This window comes from Salvelinus alpinus, chromosome 21 (assembly GCF_045679555.1).
Source record: "Salvelinus alpinus chromosome 21, SLU_Salpinus.1, whole genome shotgun sequence".
In the NCBI taxonomy this organism is placed as follows: domain Eukaryota; kingdom Metazoa; phylum Chordata; class Actinopteri; order Salmoniformes; family Salmonidae; genus Salvelinus; species Salvelinus alpinus.
The window spans coordinates 47,158,890-47,182,756 of record NC_092106.1 but is presented as its reverse complement, the minus strand read 5'-3'; the positions used below and the strand labels follow the sequence as shown (position 1 = coordinate 47,182,756).

The following is a 23,867-nucleotide window of genomic DNA, read 5'->3' as shown; positions in this document are numbered from 1 at the left end:
ATCTGGGCTTAGCCGGTATAGAACGTCATCTGGGCTTAGCCGGTATAGAACGTCATCTGGGCTTAGCCGGTATAGAACGTCATCTGGGCTTAGCCGGTATAGAACGTCATCTGGGCTTAGCCGGTATAGAACGTCATCTGGGCTTAGCCGGTATAGAACGTCATCTGGGCTTAGCCGGTATAGAACGTCATCTGGGCTTAGCCGGTATAGAACGTCATCTGGGCTTAGCCGGTATAGAACGTCATCTGGGCTTAGCCGGTATAGAACGTCATCTGGGCTTAGCCGGTATAGAACGTCATCTGGGCTTAGCCGGTATAGAACGTCATCTGGGCTTAGCCGGTATAGAACGTCATCTGGGCTTAGCCGGTACAGAACGTCATCTGGGCTTAGTCGGTACAGAACGTCATCTGGGCTTAGCCGGTATGGAGCGTCATCTGGGCTTAGCCGGTATAGAACGTCATCTGGGCTTAGCCGGTATAGAACGTCATCTGGGCTTAGCCGGTACAGAACGTCATCTGGGCTTAGCCGGTATAGAACGTCATCTGGGCTTAGCCGGTATAGAGCGTCATCTGGGCTTAGCCGGTATAGAACGTCATTGTAAATAAAAATGTGTTCTTAACCGACTTGCCTAGTTACATTTAAAAATAATAATAATTACTTTGAATGAGCGTGAAATGACGTCATTATCGGTTAAGACGTCATTATCGGTCAGGTTAAGAACAGCACAGCCAGGGTTGGGACAGATTCACCACAGTAAACTACACGTACAACAAGCCTAAAGCAGAGGAATATAGCAGAGAGAAATGGTGCTAGGAATGACCTGTCATTCTCACACAATTCCCCCAGGATGAAATATAGTTCTACAGCTTTGTCTTCCCCTGTTGGTGCTGATGAGCCTGTTGGTGCTGATGAGCCTGTTGGTGCTGATGAGCCTGTTGGTGCTGATGAGCCTGTTGGTGCTGATGAGCCTGTTGGTGCTGATGAGCCTGTTGGTGCTGATGAGCCTGTTGGTGCTGATGAGCCTGTTGGTGCTGATGAGCCTGTTGGTGCTGATGAGCCTGTTTCTATGGATGAGGGGGAAGTCTAAACAGCATGTCACTGACCTGAGTGGATGTAGGCCTGGTACTACACACAACCATCTCCATCTCTTACCTGGGACATCCATCTCCATCTCTTACCTGGGACATCCATCTCCATCTCTTACCTGGGACATCTATCTCCATCTCTTACCTGGGACATCCATCTCCATCTCTTACCTGGGACATCCATCTCCATCTCTTACCTGGGACATCTATCTCCATCTCTTACCTGGGACATCTATCAATATCTTACCTGGGACATCTATCAATATCTTACCTGGGACATCTATCAATCTCTTGTAGACGTTCAAGAAGGAACCTTCCGCTTCTTTACTTCTTTTGCTCAAGGCATCGATCTGAGAGGAGGAAGTGGAGAGGATGAGAGGGGGATAGGATTAGAAGAGGAGAGGAGAGGATGAGAGGAGGATAGGATTAGGAGAGGAGAGGATGAGAGGAGGATAGGATTAGGAGAGGAGAGGATGAGAGGAGAAAAGAGGAATCATTTAATCCAAACAGGCAGATGGACAAACTGACAGCTAATAGCACTGCTGCGTTTGGGTGAGTTCCATGTGTGCATGTCTATAATTTGGGGCGGCAGGCAGCCTAGTGGTTAGAGGCGGCAGGCAGCCTAGTGGTTAGAGGAGGCAGGCAGCCTAGTGGTTAGAGGAGGCAGGCAGCCTAGTGGTTAGAGGAGGCAGGTAGCCTAGTGGTTAGAGGAGGCAGGCAGCCTAGTGGTTAGAGGAGGCAGGCAGCCTAGTGGTTAGAGGAGGCAGGCAGCCTAGTGGTTAGAGGAGGCAGGCAGCCTAGTGGTTAGAGGAGGCAGGCAGCCTAGTGGTTAGAGGAGGCAGGCAGCCTAGTGGTTAGAGGAGGCAGGTAGCCTAGTGGTTAGAGGAGGCAGGCAGCCTAGTGGTTAGAGGAGGCAGGCAGCCTAGTGGTTAGAGGAGGCAGGTAGCCTAGTGGTTAGAGGAGGCAGGTAGCCTAGTGGTTAGAGGAGGCAGGGTGGCCTAGTGGTTAGAGGAGGCAGGTAGCCTAGTGGTTAAGAGGAGGCAGGCAGCCTAGTTGTTAGAGGAGGCAGGGTGGCCAAGTGGTTAGAGGAGGCAGGTAGCCTAGTGGTTAGAGGAGGCAGGTAGCCTAGTGGTTAGAGGCGGCAGGTAGCCTAGTGGTTAGAGGAGGCAGGGTGGCCTAGTGGTTAGAGGAGGCAGGTAGCCTAGTGGTTAGAGGAGGCAGGTAGCCTAGTGGTTAGAGGAGGCAGGTAGCCTAGTGGTTAGAGGAGGCAGGTAGCCTAGTGGTTAGAGGAGGCAGGTAGCCTAGTGGTTAGAGGAGGCAGGTAGCCTAGTGGTTAGAGGAGGCAGGTAGCCTAGTGGTTAGAGGAGGCAGGTAGCCTAGTGGTTAGAGGAGGCAGGTAGCCTAGCGGTTAGAGGTGGCAGGTAGCCTAGCGGTTAGAGGTGGCAGGTAGCCTAGCGGTTAGAGGTGGCAGGTAGCCTAGCGGTTAGAGATGGCAGGTAGCCTAGCGGTTAGAGATGGCAGGTAGCCTAGCGGTTAGAGGAGGCAGGTAGCCTAGTGGTTAGAGGCAGGTAGCCTAGTGGTTAGAGGCAGGTAGCCTAGTGGATAGAGGCAGGTAGCCTAGTGGTTAGAGGCAGGTAGCCTAGTGGTTAGAGGCAGGTAGCCTAGTGGTTAGAGGCAGGTAGCCTAGTGGTTAGAGGCAGGTAGCCTAGTAGTTAGAGGCAGGTAGCCTAGTTGTTAGAGGCAGGTAGCCTAGTTGTTAGAGGCAGGTAGCCTAGTTGTTAGAGGCAGGTAGCCTAGTTGTTAGAGCGTTGGGTCAGTAACCGTAAGGTTGCCAGATTGAATCCCTGAGCTGACAAGGTAAAAAAATCTATCGTTCTGCCCCTGAACAAGGCAGTTAACCGAAGCCGTGCTGTATATTTAATGATTATGAATGTTGTGATAATGTTTACGATAAACCCGCCAACGTACATCTTATAGTTTCGTAACACAACATGTACTTGAACAACAGCACAGGATTCAATAAGGGATCATCTGTAGATGATTACAGATAATACATAAGGAAGATACAGGTAACTGCCTCTCAGTGCTTGAGGCGACACTACAGACACCCTGGTTCGAATCCAGGCTGTATCACAACTGGCCATGATTGCGAGTCCCATAGGGCGGCGCACAATTGGCCCAGCGTCGTCCAGGTTTGGCCTGGGTAGGCCGTCATTGTAAATAAGAATTTGTTCTTAACTGACTTGCCTAGTTCAATAAAGGTTCAATTAAAAATGATTTATAAAATAATGCTGATGATCTGTAATAACTAGTTGTTCTTTCTCCTCCAGACTGTTCAGCTGTTAATCTGGTGACTGAAGTCTTTCTGTTGCTAACCATGTCTGTCTGGCCCTGCCGTGTAAAACTCAACCACAAATGACCTCAGTTAACAGCTGCCCCCAGCCATGGCCACACACACACACACCAGGGTTTCCGTTGGCTGGTACATGCAGGCTTTAGGCAAAACATTTTAACAAAAGCTGATCAATACAATTTATTTCCCCGGACAAATTGTCCCCCACACAACAACAAAAAAATCCAATGCAAAATAATGCTTTTTATTCTCTGGTGGACCGCGCCAGTCTGTCTGCTCCTCTGGTGGACCGCGCCAGTCTGTCTGCTCCTCTGGTGGACCGCGCCAGTCTGTCTGCTCCTCTGGTGGACCGCGCCAGTCTGTCTGCTCCTCTGGTGGACCGCGCCAGTCTGTCTGCTCCTCTGGTGGACCGCGCCAGTCTGTCTGCTCCTCTGGCGGACCGCGCCAGTCTGTGTGCTCCTTTGGTGGACCGCGCCAGTCTGTGTGCTCCTTTGGTGGACCGCGCCAGTCTGTCTGCTCCTCTGGTGGACCGCGCCAGTCTGTGTGCTCCTCTGGTGGACCGCGCCAGTCTGTCTGCTCCTCTGGCGGACCGCGCCAGTCTGTCTGCTCCTCTGGCGGACCGCGCCAGTCTGTCTGCTCCTCTGGTGGACCGCGCCAGTCTGTCTGCTCCTCTGGTGGACCGCGCCAGTCTGTCTGCTCCTCCGGTGGACCGCGCCAGTCTGTCTGCTCCTCTGGTGGACCGCGCCAGTCTGTCTGCTCCTCTGGTGGACCGCGCCAGTCTGTCTGCTCCTCTGGTGGACCGCGCCAGTCTGTCTGCTCCTCCGGCGGACCGCGCCAGTCTGTGTGCTCCTTTGGTGGACCGCACCAGTCTGTCTGCTCCTCCGGCGGACCGCGCCAGTCTGTGTGCTCCTTTGGTGGACCGCACCAGTCTGTCTGCTCCAACGTCAAAGGCAAATATAAAAAGTCAAGGTGTCCAAATACCTTTTCGAATGTACAAATAAGCAAACTTAAATATCACATTTACATAAGTATTCAGAACCTTTATTCAGTACTTTGTTGAAGCACCTTTGCCAGTGATTACAGCCTCAATTATTTTGGGTATGACGCTACAAGCTTGGCACACGTGTATTTGGGGGGTTTCTCCCATTCTTCTCTGCAGATCCTCTCAAGCTCTGTCAGGTTGGATGGGGAGTGTTGCTGCACAGCTATTTTCAGGTCTCACCATAGGCGTTCGATCAGGTTCAAGTACGGGCTCTGGCTGGGCCACTTAAGGACATTCAGAAACTTGTTCCCGAAGCAACTCCTGCATTGTCTTGGCAGTGTGCTTAGGGTCATTGTCCTTTTGGAAGGTGAACCTTCACTCCAGTATGAGGTCCTGAGATCAACAATCTTTCTGTACTTTGCTCTGTTCATCTTTCCCTCGATCCTGACTAGTCTCCCTGCCGCTGAAAAACAACCCCACACCATGATGCTGCCACCACCATGCTTCACCGTACGGATGGTGCCAGGTTTCCTCCAGACAGGACACTTGGCATTCAGAACAAAGAATTCAGTCTTGGTTTCATCAGACCAGAGAATCTTGTTTCTCATGGTCTGAGAGTCTTCAGGAGCCATTTGGTAAACTCCAAGCGGGCTGTCATGTGCCTTTTACTGAGGAGTGGCTTCCGCCTGGCCACTACCATAAAGGCCTGATTGATGGAGTGCTGCAGAGATGGTTGTCCTTCTGGAAGGTTCCCCCATCTCCACAGAGGAACTCTGGAGCTCTGTCAGTAACCATCGGGTTCTTGTTCACCTCCCTGACCAAGGAAGAATCTTGGTGGTTCCAAACTTCTTCCATTTAAGAATGCCCCTGTGTTCTTGGGGACCTTCAATGCTGCAGATAGTTTTTGGTACCCTTCCCCAGATCTGTGCCTCGACACAATCCCGTCTGAGCTCTACGGACAATTCCTTTGACCTCATTGCTTGGTTTTTGCTCTGATATGCACTGTGGGATCTTATATAGACAGGTGTGTGCCCTACCACAGGTGGACTCCAATCAAGTTGTAGAAACATCTCAAGGATGATCAATTGAAACAGAATGAACCTGAGCTCAATTTCTAGTCTCATAGCAAAGGGTCTTAAGCGGAGTCTGATGGTTAGGATAATGGAAATTCTTAGACCACTGGATAACAGGGTTGACCAGGTCTATAGACCACTGGACAACAGGGTTGACAACAACAGGGCTACAGACGACTGGACAACAGGGTTGACAACAGGGCTATAGACCACTAGACAACAGGTTGACAACAGGGCTATAGACCACTAGACAACATGTTGACCAAGTCTATAGTCCACTGGATAACAGGGTTGACCAGGGCTATAGATCACTGGATAACAGGGTTGACCAGGTCTATAGATCACTGGATAACAGGGTTGACCAGGTCTATAGGTCACTGGATAACAGGGTTGACCAGGTCTATAGGTCACTGGATAACAGGGTCGACCAGGTCTATAGGTCACTGGATAACAGGGTCGACCAGGTCTATAGGTCACTGGATAACAGGGTTGACCAGGTCTATAGGTCACTGGATAACAGGGTTGACCAGGTCTATAGGTCACTGGATAACAGGGTTGACCAGGTCTATAGGTCACTGGATAACAGGGTTGACCAGGTCTATAGGTCACTGGATAACAGGGTTGACCAGGTCTATAGGTCACTGGATAACAGGGTTGACCAGGTCTATAGGTCACTGGATAACAGGGTTGACCAGGTCTATAGATCACTGGATAACAGGGTTGACCAGGTCTATAGATCACTGGATAACAGGGTTGACCAGGTCTATAGATCACTGGATAACAGGGTTGACCAGGTCTATAGATCACTGGATAACAGGGTTGACCAGGTCTATAGATCACTGGATAACAGGGTTGACCAGGTCTATAGATCACTGGATAACAGGGTTGACCAGGTCTATAGATCACTGGATAACAGGGTTGACCAGGTCTATGGATCACTGGATAACAGGGTTGACCAGGTCTATGGATCACTGGATAACAGGGTTGACCAGGTCTATGGATCACTGGATAACAGGGTTGACCAGGTCTATGGATCACTGGACACCAGGGTTGACCAGGTCTATGGATCACTGGATAACAGGGTTGACCAGGTCTATGGACCACTGGATAACAGGGTTGACAACAGGGCTATAAATCACTGGATAACAGGGTTGACCAGGTCTATAGATCACTGGATAACAGGGTTGACCAGGTCTATAGATCACTGGATAACAGGGTTGACCAGGTCTATAGACCACTGGATAACAGGGTTGACCAGGTCTGTTGACCAGGTCTATAGATCACTGGATAACAGGGTTGACCAGGTCTATAGATCACTGGATAACAGGGTTGACCAGGTCTATAGATCACTGGATAACAGGGTTGACCAGGTCTATAGATCACTGGATAACAGGGTTGACCAGGTCTATAGATCACTGGATAACAGGGTTGACCAGGTCTATAGATCACTGGATAACAGGGTTGACCAGGTCTATAGATCACTGGATAACAGGGTTGACCAGGTCTATAGATCACTGGATAACAGGGTTGACCAGGTCTATAGATCACTGGATAACAGGGTTGACCAGGTCTATAGATCACTGGATAACAGGGTTGACCAGGTCTATAGATCACTGGATAACAGGGTTGACCAGGTCTATGACTCTGACCAGGTCTATAGATCACTGGATAACAGGGTTGACCAGGTCTATAGATCACTGGATAACAGGGTTGACCAGGTCTATAGATCACTGGATAACAGGGTTGACCAGGTCTATAGATCACTGGATAACAGGGTTGACCAGGTCTATAGATCACTGGATAACAGGGTTGACCAGGTCTATAGATCACTGGATAACAGGGTTGACCAGGTCTATAGATCACTGGATAACAGGGTTGACCAGGTCTATAGATCACTGGATAACAGGGTTGACCAGGTCTATAGACCACTGGATAACAGGGTTGACCAGGTCTGTTGACCAGGTCTATAGATCACTGGATAACAGGGTTGACCAGGTCTATAGATCACTGGATAACAGGGTTGACCAGGTCTATAGATCACTGGATAACAGGGTTGACCAGGTCTATAGACCACTGGATAACAGGGTTGACCAGGTCTATAGACCACTGGATAACAGGGTTGACCAGGTCTATAGACCACTGGATAACAGGGTTGACCAGGTCTATAGACCACTGGATAACAGGGTTGACCAGGTCTATAGACCACTGGATAACAGGGTTGACCAGGTCTATAGACCACTGGATAACAGGGTTGACCAGGTCTATAGACCACTGGATAACAGGGTTGACCAGGTCTATAGACCACTGGATAACAGGGTTGACCAGGTCTATAGACCACTGGATAACAGGGTTGACCAGGTCTATAGACCACTGGATAACAGGGTTGACCAGGTCTATAGACCACTGGATAACAGGGTTGACCAGGTCTATAGACCACTGGATAACAGGGTTGACCAGGTCTATAGACCACTGGATAACAGGGTTGACCAGGTCTATAGACCACTGGATAACAGGGTTGACCAGGTCTATAGACCACTGGATAACAGGGTTGACCAGGTCTATAGACCACTGGATAACAGGGTTGACGAGGTCTATAGACCACTGGATAACAGGGTTGACCAGGTCTATAGACCACTGGATAACAGGGTTGACCACACCAGGTCCAAAACACCCATCAGGGTTGAAACATGAGGAATTACAACATCATATTAAGACTATTACACATGTCTATGTAGCAGGTTCATTTGACAGGGTAAGGGCACAATGATTAGGCCTAACAATCAGAATAAAAGTCACCGAGGTGGGGGTTCAAACGTGTGTGCGAGCAGTAAGTACAGCGTAAAATAGCTGACAAGTTGAATAACACCCATACAGCTGCAGCACGTCGATACTCCCCACCAGACTGTGAAGCCCCTGAAATAACAGCACATTAAAATAATGACTGGCCACTGCGCTGAGAAAGAACAACCACAACCCAATGTTACACTGGAATATTCTCTGCCCTGCGGCAAGGCAGCCTTGTCACGGTATCTGTGTGTGTGTGTCGGTGTGTGTGTGTGTCGGTGTGTGTGTGTGTCGGTGTGTGTGTGTGTCGGTGTGTGTGTGTGTGTGTGTGTGTGTCGGTGTGTGTGTGTGTCGGTGTGTATGTGTGTGTGTCGGTGTGTGTGTGTGTCGGTGTGTGTGTGTGTCGGTGTGTGTGTGTGTGTGTGTGTGTGTGTGTGTCGGTGTGTGTGTGTGTGTGTGTCGGTGTGTGTGTGTGTGTGTCGGTGTGTGTGTGTGTGTGTGTGTCGGTGTGTGTGTGTGTGTGTGTGTCGGTGTGTGTGTGTGTGTGTCGGTGTGTGTGTGTGTCGGTGTGTCTGGCTCAGGAAGGTGAACTCATTGGGTAAAACTAGAATGTCCACTCACTCCATCCCCCATAACACCCAAGCTTACAACAGCAACTTCCACACACGCCCTTTGACACCCAAATATGAGAGGACAAATAAGCGTTATGCTGAAACTAGGCATTATTGACTCCAAGGGGAATAACCAAGGAAAGTCTTCGAACACAAAATACACACACAGAAAGAGAAAACGCCTTGATATGGGAATTATTGCTTCAGTATTGATTAACCCATCAACTACAGAGTTAACACTGGAAACAAATGAGTGATTTATAAAAACCTCAAATAAAAAGCAACATCCCCCTAGAAACGAGCAGCCATGCAGAATGACAGGAATTAAGATTAGTGGGCTGTGATTGGCTGATGCCAGGGTTTTTGTCGTGTCTCTTTTCACAGGAAGCAATTTAAACATGGCCAGGGGCAGCGAGAGAGAGAGAGAAAGAGAGACAGAGTGAGAGAGAGAGACAGAGAGGCAGAGAGAGACAGAGTGAGAGAAACAGAGAGAGAGAGCGCGAAAGAGCGAGCGAGACGAGAGCGAGAAGAGAGCGAGAAGAGAGCGAGGAAATGAGAAGAGATGACAAAAACAGGAAAAAGTAGAAGAAAAAAAACTCTGCATAGTTTGAACTGTTTGGTGAGATTGCCTGAGCTTCTTACGTCTGATACTCACACAATACATCTATGTACTGCAATACAAGAGGTTACTCACAGTACATCTACAGTGGGGAGAACAAGTATTTGATACACTGCCGATTTTGCAGGTTTTCCTACTTACAAAGCATGTAGAGGTCTGTCATTTTTATCATAGGTACACTTAAACTGTAAGAGACGGAATCTAAAACAAAAATCCAGAAAATCACATTGTATGATTTTTAAGTAATTCATTTGCATTTTATTGCATTACATAAGTATTTGATACATCAGAAAAGCAGAACTTAATATTTGGTACAGAAACCTTTGTTTGCAATTACAGAGATCATACGTTTCCTGTAGTTCTTGACCAGGTTTGCACACACTGCAACAGGGATTTTGGCCCAGTCCTCCATACAGACCTTCTCCAGATCCTTCAGGTTTCGGGGCTGTCGCTGGGCAATACGGACTTTCAGCTCCCTCCAAAGATGTTCTATTGGGTTCAGGTCTGGAGACTGGCTAGGCCACTCCAGGATGCTTCTTACGGAGCAACTCCTTAGTGGCCCTGGCTGTGTGTTTCAGGTCGTTGTCATGCTGGAAGACCCAGCCACGACCCATCTTCAATGCTCTTACTGAGGGAAGGAGGTTGTTGGCCAAGATCTCACGATACATGGCCCCATCCATCCTCCCCTCAATACGGTGCAGTCGTCCTGTCCCCTTTGCAGAAAAGCATCCCCAAAGAATGATGTTTCCACCTCCATGCCTCACGGTTGGGATGGTGTTCTTGGGGTTGTACTCATCCTTCTTCTTCCTCCAAAACACAGCGAGTGGAGTTTAGACCAAAAAGTATCTATTTTTGTCTCATCAGACCACATGACCTTCTCCCATTCCTCCTCTGGATCATCCAGATGGTCATTGGCAAACTTCAGACGGGCCTGGACATGCACTGGCTTGAGCAGGGGGACCTTGCGTGCGCTGCAGGATTTTAATCCATGACAGAGTAGTGTGTTACGAATGGTTTTCTTTGAGACTGTGGTTCCAGCTCTCTTCAGGTCATTGACCAGGTCCTGCCGTGTAGTTCTGGGCTGATCCCTCACCTTCCTCATGATCATTGATGCCCCACGAGGTGAGATCTTGCATGGAGCCCCAGACCGAGGGTGATTGACCGTCATCTTGAACTTCTTCCATTTTCTAATAATTGCGCCAACAGTTGTTGCCTTCTCACCAAGCTGCTTGCCTATTGTCCTGTAGCCCATCCAAGCCTTGTGCAGGTCTACAATTATATCCCTGATGTCCTTACACAGCTCTCTGGTCTTGGCCATTGTGGAGAGGTTAGAGTCTGTTTGATTGAGTGTGTGGACAGGTGTCTTTTATACAGGTAACGAGTTCAAACAGGTGCAGTTAATACAGGTAATGAGTGAAGAACAGGAGGGCTTCATAAAGAAAAACTAACATGTCAGTGAGAGCCGGAATTCTTACTGGTTGGTAGGTGATCAAATACTTATGTCATGCAATAAAATGCAAATGAATTACTTAAAAATCATTCAATGTGATTTTCTGGATTTTTGTTTTAGATTCCGTCTCTCGCAGTTGAAGTGTACCTATGATAAAAAGTACAGACCTCTACATGCTTTGTAAGTAGGAAAACCTGCAAAATCGGCAGTGTATCAAATACTTGTTCTCCCCACTGCATGTACTGCAATACAAGAGGTTACTCACAGTACATCTACACTACCTTTCAAAAGTTTGGGGTCAATAAGAAATGTCCTTGTTTTTGATAGAAAAGCTCTTTTTCTGTCCATTAAAATAACATCAAATTGATCAGAAATACAGTGTAGACATTGTTAATGTTGTAAATGTCTATTGTAGCTGGAAACGGCAGATTCTTTTAATGAAATATCTACATAGGCGTACAGAAGCCCATTATCAGCAACCATCACTCCTGTGTTCCAATGGCAAGTTGTGTTAGCTAATCCAAATGTATCATTTTAAAAGGCTAATTGATCATAATAGATCCTTTTGCAATTATGTTAGCACAGCTGAAAACTGTTGTTCTGGTTAAAGAAGCAATAAAACTGGCCTTCTTTAGACTAGTTGAGTATCTGGAGCAACAGCATTTGTGGGTTCGATTGCAGGCTCAAAATGTCGAGAAACAAAGACCTTTCTTCTGAAACTCATCAGTCTATTCTTGTTCTGAGAAATGAAGGCTATTCCAAGTGAGAAATTGGCAAGAAACTGAAGATCTCGTACAACGCTGTGTACTACTCCCTTCTGGCTCTAACCAGAATAGAAAGAGGAGTGGGAGGCCCCGGTGCACAACTGAGTAAGAGGACAAGTACATTAATGTCTAGTTTGAGAAACAGACGCCTCACAAGTCCTCAACTGGCAGCTTCATTAAATAGTACCCGCAAAACACCAGTCTCAACGTCAACAGTGAAGAGGCGACTCCGGGATGCTGTTCCTCTGTCCAGTGTCTGTGTTCTTTTGACCATCTTAATCTTTTATTTTTATTGGCCAGTCTGAGATATGGCTTTTACTTTGCAACTCTGCCTAGAAGGCCAGCATCTCGGAGTCGCCTCCTCACTTACTCAAGAGTTATTTATTTATGTTTTACTATTTTCTACATTGTAGAATAATAGTGAAGACATCAAAACTATGAAATAACACATGGAATCATGTAGTAACCAAAAAAAGTGTTAAATACAAATATTTTATATATTTGAGATTCTTCAAAGTAGCCTCCCTTTGCCTTGATGACAGCTTCACACACTCTTGGCATTCTCTCAACCAGCTTCATGAGGTAGTCATCTGGAATGCATTTCAACTAACAGGTGTGACTTAAAAGTTAATTTGGGGAATTTCTTTCCATCTTAATGTGTTTAAGAAATATATATATTTAACCTTTATTTAACTAGGCAAGTCAGTTAAGAACAAATTCTTATTTACAATGACGGCCTACCCCGGACTAACTCGGACGACGCTGGGCCAATTGTGCGCCGCCCTATGGGACTCCCAATCACGGCCGGATGTGATGAGCCAATCAGTTGTGTTGTGACAAGGTAGGGGGGTTATACAGAAGATAGCCCTATTTGGTAAAAGACCTAGTCCATATTATGGCAAGAACAGCTCAAATAAGCAAAGAAAAACAACAGTCCATCATTACATTAAGACATGAAGGTCAGTCAATACAGAACATTTCAAGAACTTTGAAAGTTCAGTTGCAAAAACCATCAAGCGCTATGATGAAACTGGCTCTAATGAGGACTGCCACAGGAAAGGATGACCCAGAGTTACCTCTGCTGCATAGGATAAGTTCATTAGAGTTACCAGCATCAGAAATTACAGCCCAAATAAATGCTTCAGAGTTCAAGTAACAGACACATCTCAACATCAACTGTTCAGAGGAGACTGCGTAAATCAAGCCTACATGGTCGAATTGCTGCAAAGAAACCACTACTAAAGGACACCAATAAGAAGAAGAGACTTGCTTGGGCCAAGAAACACGAGCAATGGACATTAGATCGGTGGAAATCTGTCCTTTGGTCTGATGGGTCCAAATTTGAGATTTTTGGTTCGAACCGCCGTGTCTTTGTGAGACACGGTATTGTTGGACGGATGATCTCCACACGCGTATTTCCCACGGTGAAGCTTGGAGAAGGTGGTTTTAAGGTGTGGGGGTGCTTTGCTGGTGACACAGTCTGTGATTTATTTAGAATTCAAGGCACACTTAACCAGCATGGCTACCACAGCATTCTGCAGCGATACTCCATCCCATCTGGTTTGGGCTTAGTGGGACTATCATTTGTTTTTCAACAGGACAATGACCCAACACACATCCAAGCTGTGTAAGGGATATTTGACCAAGAAGGAGAGTGATGGAGTGCTGCATCAGATGACCTGGCCTCCACAATCACCTGACCTCAACCCAAATTAGATGGTTTGGGATGAGTTGGACTGCAGAGTGAAGGAAAAGCAGCCAACAAGTGCTCAGCATATGTGGATACTCCTTCAAGACTGTTGGGAAAGCATTCCAGGTGAAGCTGGTTGAGAGAATACCAAGAGTGTGCAAAGCTGTCATCAAGGCAAAGGGTGACTATTTGAAGAATCTCAAATATATTTTGATTTGTTTAATACTTTTTTGGTTACTACATGATTCCATATATGTTATTTCATAGTTTTGATATCTTCACTATTATTCTACAATGTAGAAAATAGTCCAAATAAAGAAAAACCCTTGAATGAGTAGGTGTTTACAAACTTTTGACCAGTAGTGTATGTACTGCAATACAAGATGCAACTCACACAGTACATCTATGTACTGCAATACAAGATGCTACTCAAACAGTACATCTATGTACTGCAATACAAGATGCTACTCAAACAGTACATCTATGTACTGCAATACAAGCTGCTACTCAAACAGTACATCTATGTACTGCAATACAAGCTGCTACTCAAACAGTACATCTATGTACTGCAATACAAGATGCTACTCAAACAGTACATCTATGTACTGCAATACAAGATGCTACTCAAACAGTACATCTATGTACTGCAATACAAGATGCTACTCAAACAGTACATCTACGTAATACAAAAAGAGACAGAAGTCTTACCTCTCCCTGGAAACTCTTGAGCAGGGGAGCCACCTGTTTTCTCACATCCTGAAAGACATAGAAGAAGAAACCGTTTAGAATGGATCGTATCCCAGAGTCCCCGAGTACACTGATAAACACACCGTACTAAATCTATACTGTTGTTTTACATCATGTAGTTTAACCCACACACTGGCATGAGCCTGTTTGACCACATCAACCCGGTTCATAGCACATTTTTCACATTGAGAGCAACCTCACCCCCCACGGTCCCATTGCATGGCCTTAGAGCATGAGTCAGTGGTTTCTGATTAGATACCTAGTGAAGTGTGTATCTCTGGGAACATGCAAATCCACACACTGTCAGTTAGCTAGACTAAAGCCCTGTAGAGATGCAGTGGAGCACACTACAACACAATACACTAGAGTACATTACACTATACCACACTACAACACAATACACTAGAGTACATTACACTATACCACAACACAATACACTAGAGTACACTACACTATACCACACAATACACTAGAGTACATTACACTATACCACACTACACTAGATACATTACAGTACACTACACTACAACACAATACACTCTGATTAGGTCAGGACCTGTATCCACTCTGCTTAGGTTAGAGCCTACAATCTTATTAATTTATGATCTAAAAGTCCAAACGGATTCTAGATCAGCAATCCTACTCGGAGATGTTTTGTGGGTAATGGACCCTGGACAGTCACCCCCGTCCTACTTCCCCCAGCCCCACCCCCAGTTCTGGGTAATGGGCCCTGGACAGTCACCCCTGTCCTACTTCCCCCAGCCCCACCCCCAGTTCTGGGTAATGGGCCCTGGACAGTCACCCCCGTCCTACTTCCCCCAGCCCCACCCCCAGTTCTGTGAAGGACCCTGGACAGTCACCCCCGTCCTACTTCCCCCAGCCCCACCCCCAGTTCTGGGTAATGGGCCCTGGACAGTCACTCCGTCCTACTTCCCCCAGCCCCACCCCCAGTTCTGTGAAGGACCCTGGACAGTCACCCCCGTCCTACTTCCCCCAGCCCCACCCCCAGTTCTGGGTAATGGGCCCTGGACAGTCACCCCTGTCCTACTTCCCCCAGCCCCACCCCCAGTTCTGGGTAATGGGCCCTGGACAGTCACCCCCGTCCTACTTCCCCCAGCCCCACCCCTAGTTCTGTGAAGGACCCTGGACAGTCACCCCCGTCCTACTTCCCCCAGCCCCACCCCCAGTTCTGGGTAATGGGCCCTGGACAGTCACCCCCGTCCTACTTCCCCCAGCCCCACCCCCAGTTCTGTGAAGGACCCTGGACAGTCACCCCCGTCCTACTTCCCCCAGCCCCACCCCCAGTTCTGGGTAATGGGCCCTGGACAGTCACCCCCATCCTACTTCCCCCAGCCCCACCCCCAGTTCTGGGTAATGGGCCCTGGACAGTCACCCCCGTCCTACTTCCCCCAGCCCCACCCCCAGTTCTGGGTAATGGGCCCTGGACAGTCACCCCCGTCCTACTTCCCCCAGCCCCACCCCCAGTTCTGTGAAGTACCCTGGACAGTCACCCCCGTCCTACTTCCCCCAGCCCCACCCCCAGTTCTGGGTAATGGGCCCTGGACAGTCACCCCCGTCCTACTTCCCCCAGCCCCACCCCCAGCCCCACCCCCAGTTCTGAGAAGGACCCTGAGCACCTTGAGTGCCCTAAGTTTCCACTAAACCCATTTCAAAAAAAAAAAATTAATCAGCCCGTTTCTAATTTGGCTGAACAGACTAATTAGTTATTTACAACTAGCAGGAAGCATGCTGAAGGTCTACACATGGGAAAGACCTGTTATGCATCACTATTGACTGTTTATCATGCACACGTGTGTATGCCAGAGCCTCCGTGTTTAACAGCTCCTCGGTCAACAGGGTAGACACAGTAAGATGGATGGCTGGGATGTGCATCCCGCCTCCCCTAGTCATCTGGAATTTCCCCTCCCTGTCAGTCTGGCTATCTGTCTGTCTATTTGGCTGGGAGGAGGAGGAAGTTGTCCCTACTGACACTCATCGAAGGTCCGTTTTTAGTCTTTCCACCCTGTAGTCAAGGTTAGGATTTGGGGAGGGTTAACTTTTTCCTGGAGCGTCTCAGCTCACTCCCTTAAAATAAGTATATTCAATACCAGCCACAGAACACTGCAATTGGGCCATTGTTGCGATGTCATCATTGCTCGACTGCACTGTGGCATTATGGTGTCAGGCACTCAGTAAAGATGAAGTTAAATGTATTATTCACACAGATGAATTATAAACACACTACATCCTGTCTTCCTGAATCAACATTACCAAGAACACTCTGTACAGTCCATGAAGAGTACAGCTCAGTAAAGTACTGAGGTGGTCTCCTGCTGGCTGAATAATGAAGCAGACAGAGTCATCTGGACGAGTCTAACCTGGTCTGATGTGGACGGGTCTAACCTGGTCTGATGTGGACGGGTCTAACCTGGTCTGATGTGGACGGGTCTAACCTGGTCTGATGTGGACGGGTCTAACCTGGTCTGATGTGGACGGGTCTAACCTGGTCTGATGTGGACGGGTCTAACCTGGTCTGATGTGGACGGGTCTAACCTGGTCTGATGTGGGCGGGTCTAACCTGGTCTGATGTGGACGGGTCTAACCTGGTCTGATGTGGACGGGTCTAACCTGGTCTGATGTGGACGGGTCTAACCTGGTCTGATGTGGACGGGTCTAACCTGGTCTGATGTGGACGAGTCTAACCTGGTCTGATGTGGACGAGTCTAACCTGGTCTGAAGTGGACGAGTCTAACCTGGTCTGATGTGGACGAGTCTAACCTGGTCTGATGTGGACGAGTCTAACCTGGTCTGATGTGGACGAGTCTAACCTGGTCTGATGTGGACGGGTCTAACCTGGTCTGATGTGGACGGGTCTAACCTGGTCTGATGTGGACGGGTCTAACCTGGTCTGATGTGGACGGGTCTAACCTGGTCTGATGTGGACGAGTCTAACCTGGTCTGATGTGGACGAGTCTAACCTGGTCTGAAGTCATCTGATCTCTAGGCTCTTTAGGTTGGCTATTCAAAGCTGGTCCATGGAAGGATCCTTTGTAGCTCAAGTTGGCTGGATGTCCTTGGACCATTCTTGATACCAGTGGCGGTCGGTGCCATTTAAGATGGGGGAGGATGATTTCAAAACAAATATATATATATATTATGAGCATGGCCTATATTATAGCATATAGGATGACTGTCATTCATATTCCATTCACCCAGCTCAATGTAACATCGATAGGTTTAGGCTACTACATGATACTTGAATTTGTCTTGTACCCATCATGAGGTTGCTAAAACCTACAGTGGCCTATGAATGAAAGTTTGCAACGTAGGTGCACAGGTGGAGAGAACCACACAGTACAGTGTACAGTCAGAAAGCAGTACAGCAGTTACACCGGCGGGCCCCGTGGCAATAAATTAATAAGACCAAAAGCTTATCTTGGACTTGGAAGAGTTCCAGTGTTGGGTAGCCATAGCCAGCTAGCTAATATAACATCCCTCTCTGTTTTAGCCAGGTGTTGGAGTAGACCAAATTAGTTAGCTGTATTCGCTAGCTAAGTGAATGTTCAAAAAACAACCAAATACAGCTTCTCTCTCTCTCTTGCTTCTTCATTTTGGAAGAAATGTAATTTGTTCAAAACTGTTCAACTATTGTCTTTCTCTCTTTGAGTCAACCACTCACCACATGTTATACACTGCAGTGCTAGCTAGCTGTAGCTGATGCTTTCAGTACTAGATTCATTCTCTGATCCTTTGATTGGGTGGACAACATGTCAGTTCACGCTGCAAGAGCGCTGATAGGTTGGAGGACGACCTCCAGAAGTTGTCATATTTACTGTATAAGTCTATGGAAGGGGGTGAGAACCATGAGCCTCCTAGGTTTTGTATTGAAGTCAATGTACCCAGAGGAGGACAGAAACTAGCTGTCCTCCGGCTACACCATGGTGCTATTAAGGCTTCTGTAGACCTTCATTACAAAACAGTGTTTTAATCTATTATTTTGTGACATGTAAAAAGGATAACTTTAATGTTTCACAATTTTTATGAAATTCACTGAGGATGGTCCTCCCCTTCCTCCCCTGAGGAGCCTCCACTGCTTGAAACACATGGGAAACTGTTGAGCGTGAAACACCCAGCAGCATTGCAGTTCTTGACACTCAAGCCGGTGCGCCTGGCACCTACTACCCTACCCCGTTCAAAGGCACTTCAATATTTTGTCTTGCCAATTCACCCTCTGAATGGCACACATACACAATCCATGTCTCATTTGTCTCAAGGATTAAAAATCCTTCTTTAACCCATCTCCTCCCCTTCATCTACACTGATTGAAGTGGATTTAACAAGTGACATCAATAAGGGATCTTAGATCTCACCTGGATTCACTTGGTCAGTCTGTCATGGAAAGAGCAGGTGTTTCTAATGTTTTGTATCACAGGGATATTTGTAGGGCTGGGCGGTGTACCATATTTTACTGTATACCAGTATTGATACAAGGACCGGTTTGGGTTTTTACTTTACCTTCTATAACGGTATTTGAATGTTTGGTTTGTTAAAATGTGATACGCTGTGTATAACATCCATTTTTATAGTTCACATCCCCACTTGAGTCATCCCTCTCGCTCTCCACACAGACCTAGCACCGCCCCCGTCACTCAAGGAGCGCATTTGCTGTTACTCCACCTGGAGATGCTTGCCTGTGTTCTACAATTACACTATTAGTTTGTTTCTTACATCTGCAAACAGATACTTTGCAAAATCCCATTAGCCGCTAATGCCAATTGCTAAGTTAGCTGTCTAGATAGCAAAAAATTTACTGAATCAGATCAAGCGTAGCTAGCTATACAGCCTGATACCAGTGATGGTGTAGGTCTAAATCAGCAGGTTGTTTGTGCAACGGTATCTTCTAAATCTAAAGAGGAACAGGCGAAGAATGAATTTGTTGGCTACATGTTGAAACATGTAATGTAGCCAAAGATTATAGGCTCTCCTAGGAAACACTGACCAACACTTTGGTTCCTACCCTGCCACAATAACTCCTCCCTGGCATTTTCATTTGTTGTCATGTCAAACACTGTATTCAAAGTGCCCACTACTATATTCTAACTATAGAATTAGAATAAACATTCTATTTCCATGATTCCAACAGTTCACCCAAGTGTTTTGCTCTAAATCACAAGTCAAATTGCTATTACAACAGTTTGTTAAAAATAAGTCCTACATTTTTTTGGCCCATATCGTGGAGCCCCACGTGGCAGTGTGGAAACGATCTCAACTGAGTGCAAGAAATTGCAGGAAATTATTTTTTGAGTTGATGTCGAATTGAAGAATATAAAAACACATAAAGAATGAAGAAAGACCCATTGAAATCACTTAGAATGTATGTGTTGCCACCCCCAGGGTCACGTACTGCTCATAAAGCTAATGTTGAACATGTATTATTCAAAAACATAAAATACCATCAATTTTGAAAAATACATTGATACTATATTAATGCCATATTACCCAGCCCTAGTTATTTGAGAGGACTTCAGAGCCCCCCTCTCTGAGAGGATCGTGTCAGTCTCCTTCCAGGGTCAGATTCCTCTCCCCTTCCTCCGCCCCACCTCCTACATACCACAGAGCACACAGATGCCCAAAGAACACCCCCTAAAACAAGGGCTTGTTACTGTGATGAATACATGCATGTCTGACTGTCTCCCTGCATATTTATGCTTGCAGCTATTGTGTGGCCTCCCTGTCTATTTCTGACCTGAATCAGTGTCCTGGGTGTTTCTGTGCTCCTTTGTTCAGTGTGTGTGTGTGTGTGTGTGTGTGTGTGTGTGTGTGTGTGTGTGTGTGTGCTTTGTGTGTAACATAAGTTAGAGAGGGGGGGACATTAGGTGGGGGGGGGGGGGGGGTAAAAGAGGACAGTCACACACCTGTCTCTCCAGTCCTCAGACATAGCCTATCCTATAGAAATATATAGTCCTACATCATTCACGTCATAAATTCTTCATTAGGGTGACACTCCCGATAACAACAACCATCCTTTGTTTCCAGTCTGTGCTTGATCAGTTAAGTTGCCTTGGAAACACACACACAGACGATTCCCAGGGGCGTCGCCGGCAGAAACGAGACTAACATAATTCCCTCATGATTCCACACAGCAAGAACGTCACATAGCACATTCAACACGGAAACAAATAGGTCATACAATTCAGACGACTGGGGGACATTTCTGTTCGTCTCTTCCCGGATTTGGAAAAAGGAAGCACTATTTTGGGAACTTTGCATGTCTATATTTTCCCGTCGTCCCTGTCGATATTCATATTAAAAGCATGTCCAACGGGGCTATGTTGAAAGCAGCAAGAGAACAGAGAAGCAACTGATGAGTATCGCTTAAGCAACATTAAACCTTATTTAAATCTGTTTAAATACACCCCACACCCATTTTCACATTTTTATACTTTCATAATCGACGTTATTCCCAAACATTTTAACGCAAAATTTTATAGTAATATAGAGTGGGGAAGCAGCCGTGCGTTTGGACAATTAATAGCCACTGCAGTAAATAAAACCTAAGTAAAAACATCTGTCTACTCCAGGAATGGTGCGCCAGAGCCAACCAGAGCTACAGGGGGCCTATACGCAAATAAGCCATTTGTCCCACGGGCCACCCATCATTCACTTTGAACTGGACTGTGTTTTAACAGGCAGCAGGGCCACCCATCATTCACTTTGAACTGGACTGTGTTTTAACAGGCAGTAGGACCTGTCATCATTCACTTTGAACTGGACTGTGTTTTAACAGGCAGTAGGACCTGTCATCATTCACTATGAACTGGACTGTGTGTTTACAGGCAGTAGGGCCTGTCATCATTCACTATGAACTGGACTGTGGGTTTACAGACAGTAGGGCCTGTCATCATTCACTATGAACTGGACTGTGTTTTAACAGGCAGTAGGACCTGTCATCCTTCACTTTGAACTGGACTGTGTTTTAACAGGCAGTAGGGCCTGTCATCATTCACTTTGAACTGGACTGTGTTTTAACAGGCAGTAGGACCTGTCATCATTCACTTTGAACTGGACTGTGTTTTAACAGGCAGTAGGACCTGTCATCCTTCACTTTGAACTGGACTGTGTTTTAACAGGCAGTAGGACCTGTCATCCTTCACTTTGAACTGGACTGTGTTTTAACAGGCAGTAGGACCTGTCATCATTCACTTTGAACTGGACTGTGTTTTAACAGGCAGTAGGGCCTGGCATCATTCACTTTGAACTGGACTGTTTTAACAGGTAGTAGGGCCACCCATCATTCACCTTGAACTGGACTGTGTTTTAACAGGCAGTAGGGCCTGGCATCATTCACTTTGAACTGGACTGTGTTTTAACAGGCAGTAGGGCCTGTTATCATTCACTTTGAACTGGACTGTGTTTTAACAGGCAGTAGGGCCTGTCATCATTCACTTTGAACTGGACTGTGTTTTAACAGGCAGTAGGGCCTGTCATCCTTCACTTTGAACTGGACTGTGTTTTAACAGGCAGTAGGGCCTGTCATCCTTCACTTTGAACTGGACTGTGTTTTAACAGGCAGTAGGGCCTGTCATCATTCACTTTGAACTGGACTGTGTTTTAACAGGCAGTAGGTCCTGTCATCATTCACTTTGAACTGGACTGTGTTTACAGGCAGTAGGGCCTGTCATCATTCACTTTGAACTGTGTTTTAACAGGCAGTAGGACCTGTCATCATTCACTTTGAACTGTGTTTTAACAGGCAGTAGCAATTGTGTGACTTTAGACCATTAGAAAGTATTTGCCAAAACCCCCAAAATACCCCTGAATGGATTTCTGCTAATTTGTAAAACACCACAGGACTCCTCTTACATTTGGGATCTTTACAGTCCTATCGATCAAACAACCATGAAACGGTAGGCTCTCTCCCTCCCTCAGTTGCCTCCCATCAACAACAAGATCAACAACTCATGTTAGCCAGTGAGATGAGCTTAAATCTAAAACGACGGAACAGTAGATAAACCCTCAACTATTTTTTTTGCTTGTATTTGGCCGTCAAATTTGCCCTGATAAACGATGGGGAATAGGAGCCGGGAGGCCCTTCAGCAGCTCGTCCCAAAACCAGGTTTTAATAACTGAATGGGAACTTGCATACCTCCCTGCACATTTGATCAATCCAAAATACATTTGATTGACAGCTGTCTGATTTATTTAGAATTCAAAGCACACTTAACCAGCATGACTACCACAGCATTCTGCAGCGATACGCCATCCCATCTGGTTTGCACTTAGTGGGACTATCATTTGTTTTTCAACAGGAAAATGACCCAAAACACACCTCCAGGCTGTGTAAGGGCTATTTGACCAAGAAGGAGAGTGATGGAGTGCTGTATGAGATTACCTGGTCTCCACAATCACCCGATCTCAACCCAATTGAGATGGTTTGGGATGAGTTGGAACATGGTGCTCTGTGTCAGTGATCAGCCTAGCTGTATGAGAACATGCTGCTCTGTGTCAGTGGTCAGCCTAGCTGTATGAGAACATGGTGCTCTGTGTCAGTGATCAGCCTAGCTGTATGAGAACATGCTGCTCTGTGTCAGTGATCAGCCTAGCTGTATGAGAACATGCTGCTCTGTGTCAGTGGTCAGCCTAGCTGTATGAGAACATGCTGCTCTGTGTCAGTGGTCAGCCTAGCTGTATGAGAACATGGTGCTCAGTGTCAGTGATCAGCCTAGCTGTATGAGAACATGCTGCTCTGTGTCAGTGGTCAGCCTAGCTGTATGAGAACATGCTGCTCTGTGTCAGTGGTCAGCCTAGCTGTATGAGAACATGCTGCTCTGTGTCAGTGGTCAGCCTAGCTGTATGAGAACATGGTGCTCTGTGTCAGTGATCAGCCTAGCTGTATGAGAACATGCTGCTCTGTGTCAGTGATCAGCCTAGCTGTATGAGAACATGCTGCTGTCTACATTCACTGTGACCTTTCAAAATGGTTGAATCCTTCTAAACAGTAATGTGATTGGTGGATTCAAATAAAGCATTTAAAATGTGTGTGTGTGTGTGTGTGTGTGTGTGTGTGTGTGTGTGTGTGTGTGTGTGTGTGTGTGTGTGTGTGTGTGTGTGTGTGTGTGTGTGTGTGTGTGTGTGTGTGTGTGTCACCTCTGGCGTGTTCTTCTTGAAGTCGCGGCTCTGGTCGATGAGTTTCTTCCTGGACTGTTCGCTCTCATCCTGTCTGTTGGCTAGCTGTGTGGCGGTGGCGTCTAGTTCTCTCTGAAACACACACGCACATGTTGTTAGAGACAAAGGATAAGGGCTTGATTTAAGATTGGGCAGCAGAATAATACTGAAGAGCACCTCCACCCATCCCCTCTGCTAAAGAGCCCCTCCACCAATCCCCTCGTCTAAAGAGCCCCTCCACCCATCCCCTCTGCTAAAGAGCCCCTCCACCCATCCCCTCTGCTAAAGAGCCCCTCCACCCATCCCCTCTGCTAAAGAGCCCCTCCACCCATCCCCTCTGCTAAAGAGCCCCTCCACCCATCCCCTCTGCTAAAGAGCCCCTCCACCCATCCCCTCTGCTAAAGAGCCCCTCCACCCATCCCCTCTGCTAAAGAGCCCCTCCACCCATCCCCTCTGCTAAAGAGACCCTCCACCCATCCCCTCTGCTAAAGAGCCCCTCCACCCATCCCCTCGGTTGAAGAGCAGAACTCTGCTGGCACAGCAT

At 47.0% G+C, this 23,867-nt stretch overlaps 1 protein-coding gene across 8 annotated transcripts in view; it reads right to left on the bottom strand.

Annotated features, from left to right (window-relative positions):
• cux1b (cut-like homeobox 1b) overlaps window positions 1–23,867 on the bottom strand; it is a 171,585-nt gene that overhangs the window by 107,574 nt on the left and 40,144 nt on the right. For all 8 annotated transcript variants that reach the window (XM_071358038.1, XM_071358036.1, XM_071358037.1 and 5 more), the window contains exons 2-4: window positions 23,306–23,416; window positions 14,120–14,167; window positions 1,357–1,435 (exon numbers count right to left, since the gene is read on the bottom strand). In XM_071358038.1, coding sequence (XP_071214139.1) covers window positions 1,357–1,435; window positions 14,120–14,167; window positions 23,306–23,416 — 238 coding nt within the window. The remainder of the gene's footprint in view (window positions 1–1,356; window positions 1,436–14,119; window positions 14,168–23,305; window positions 23,417–23,867) is intronic.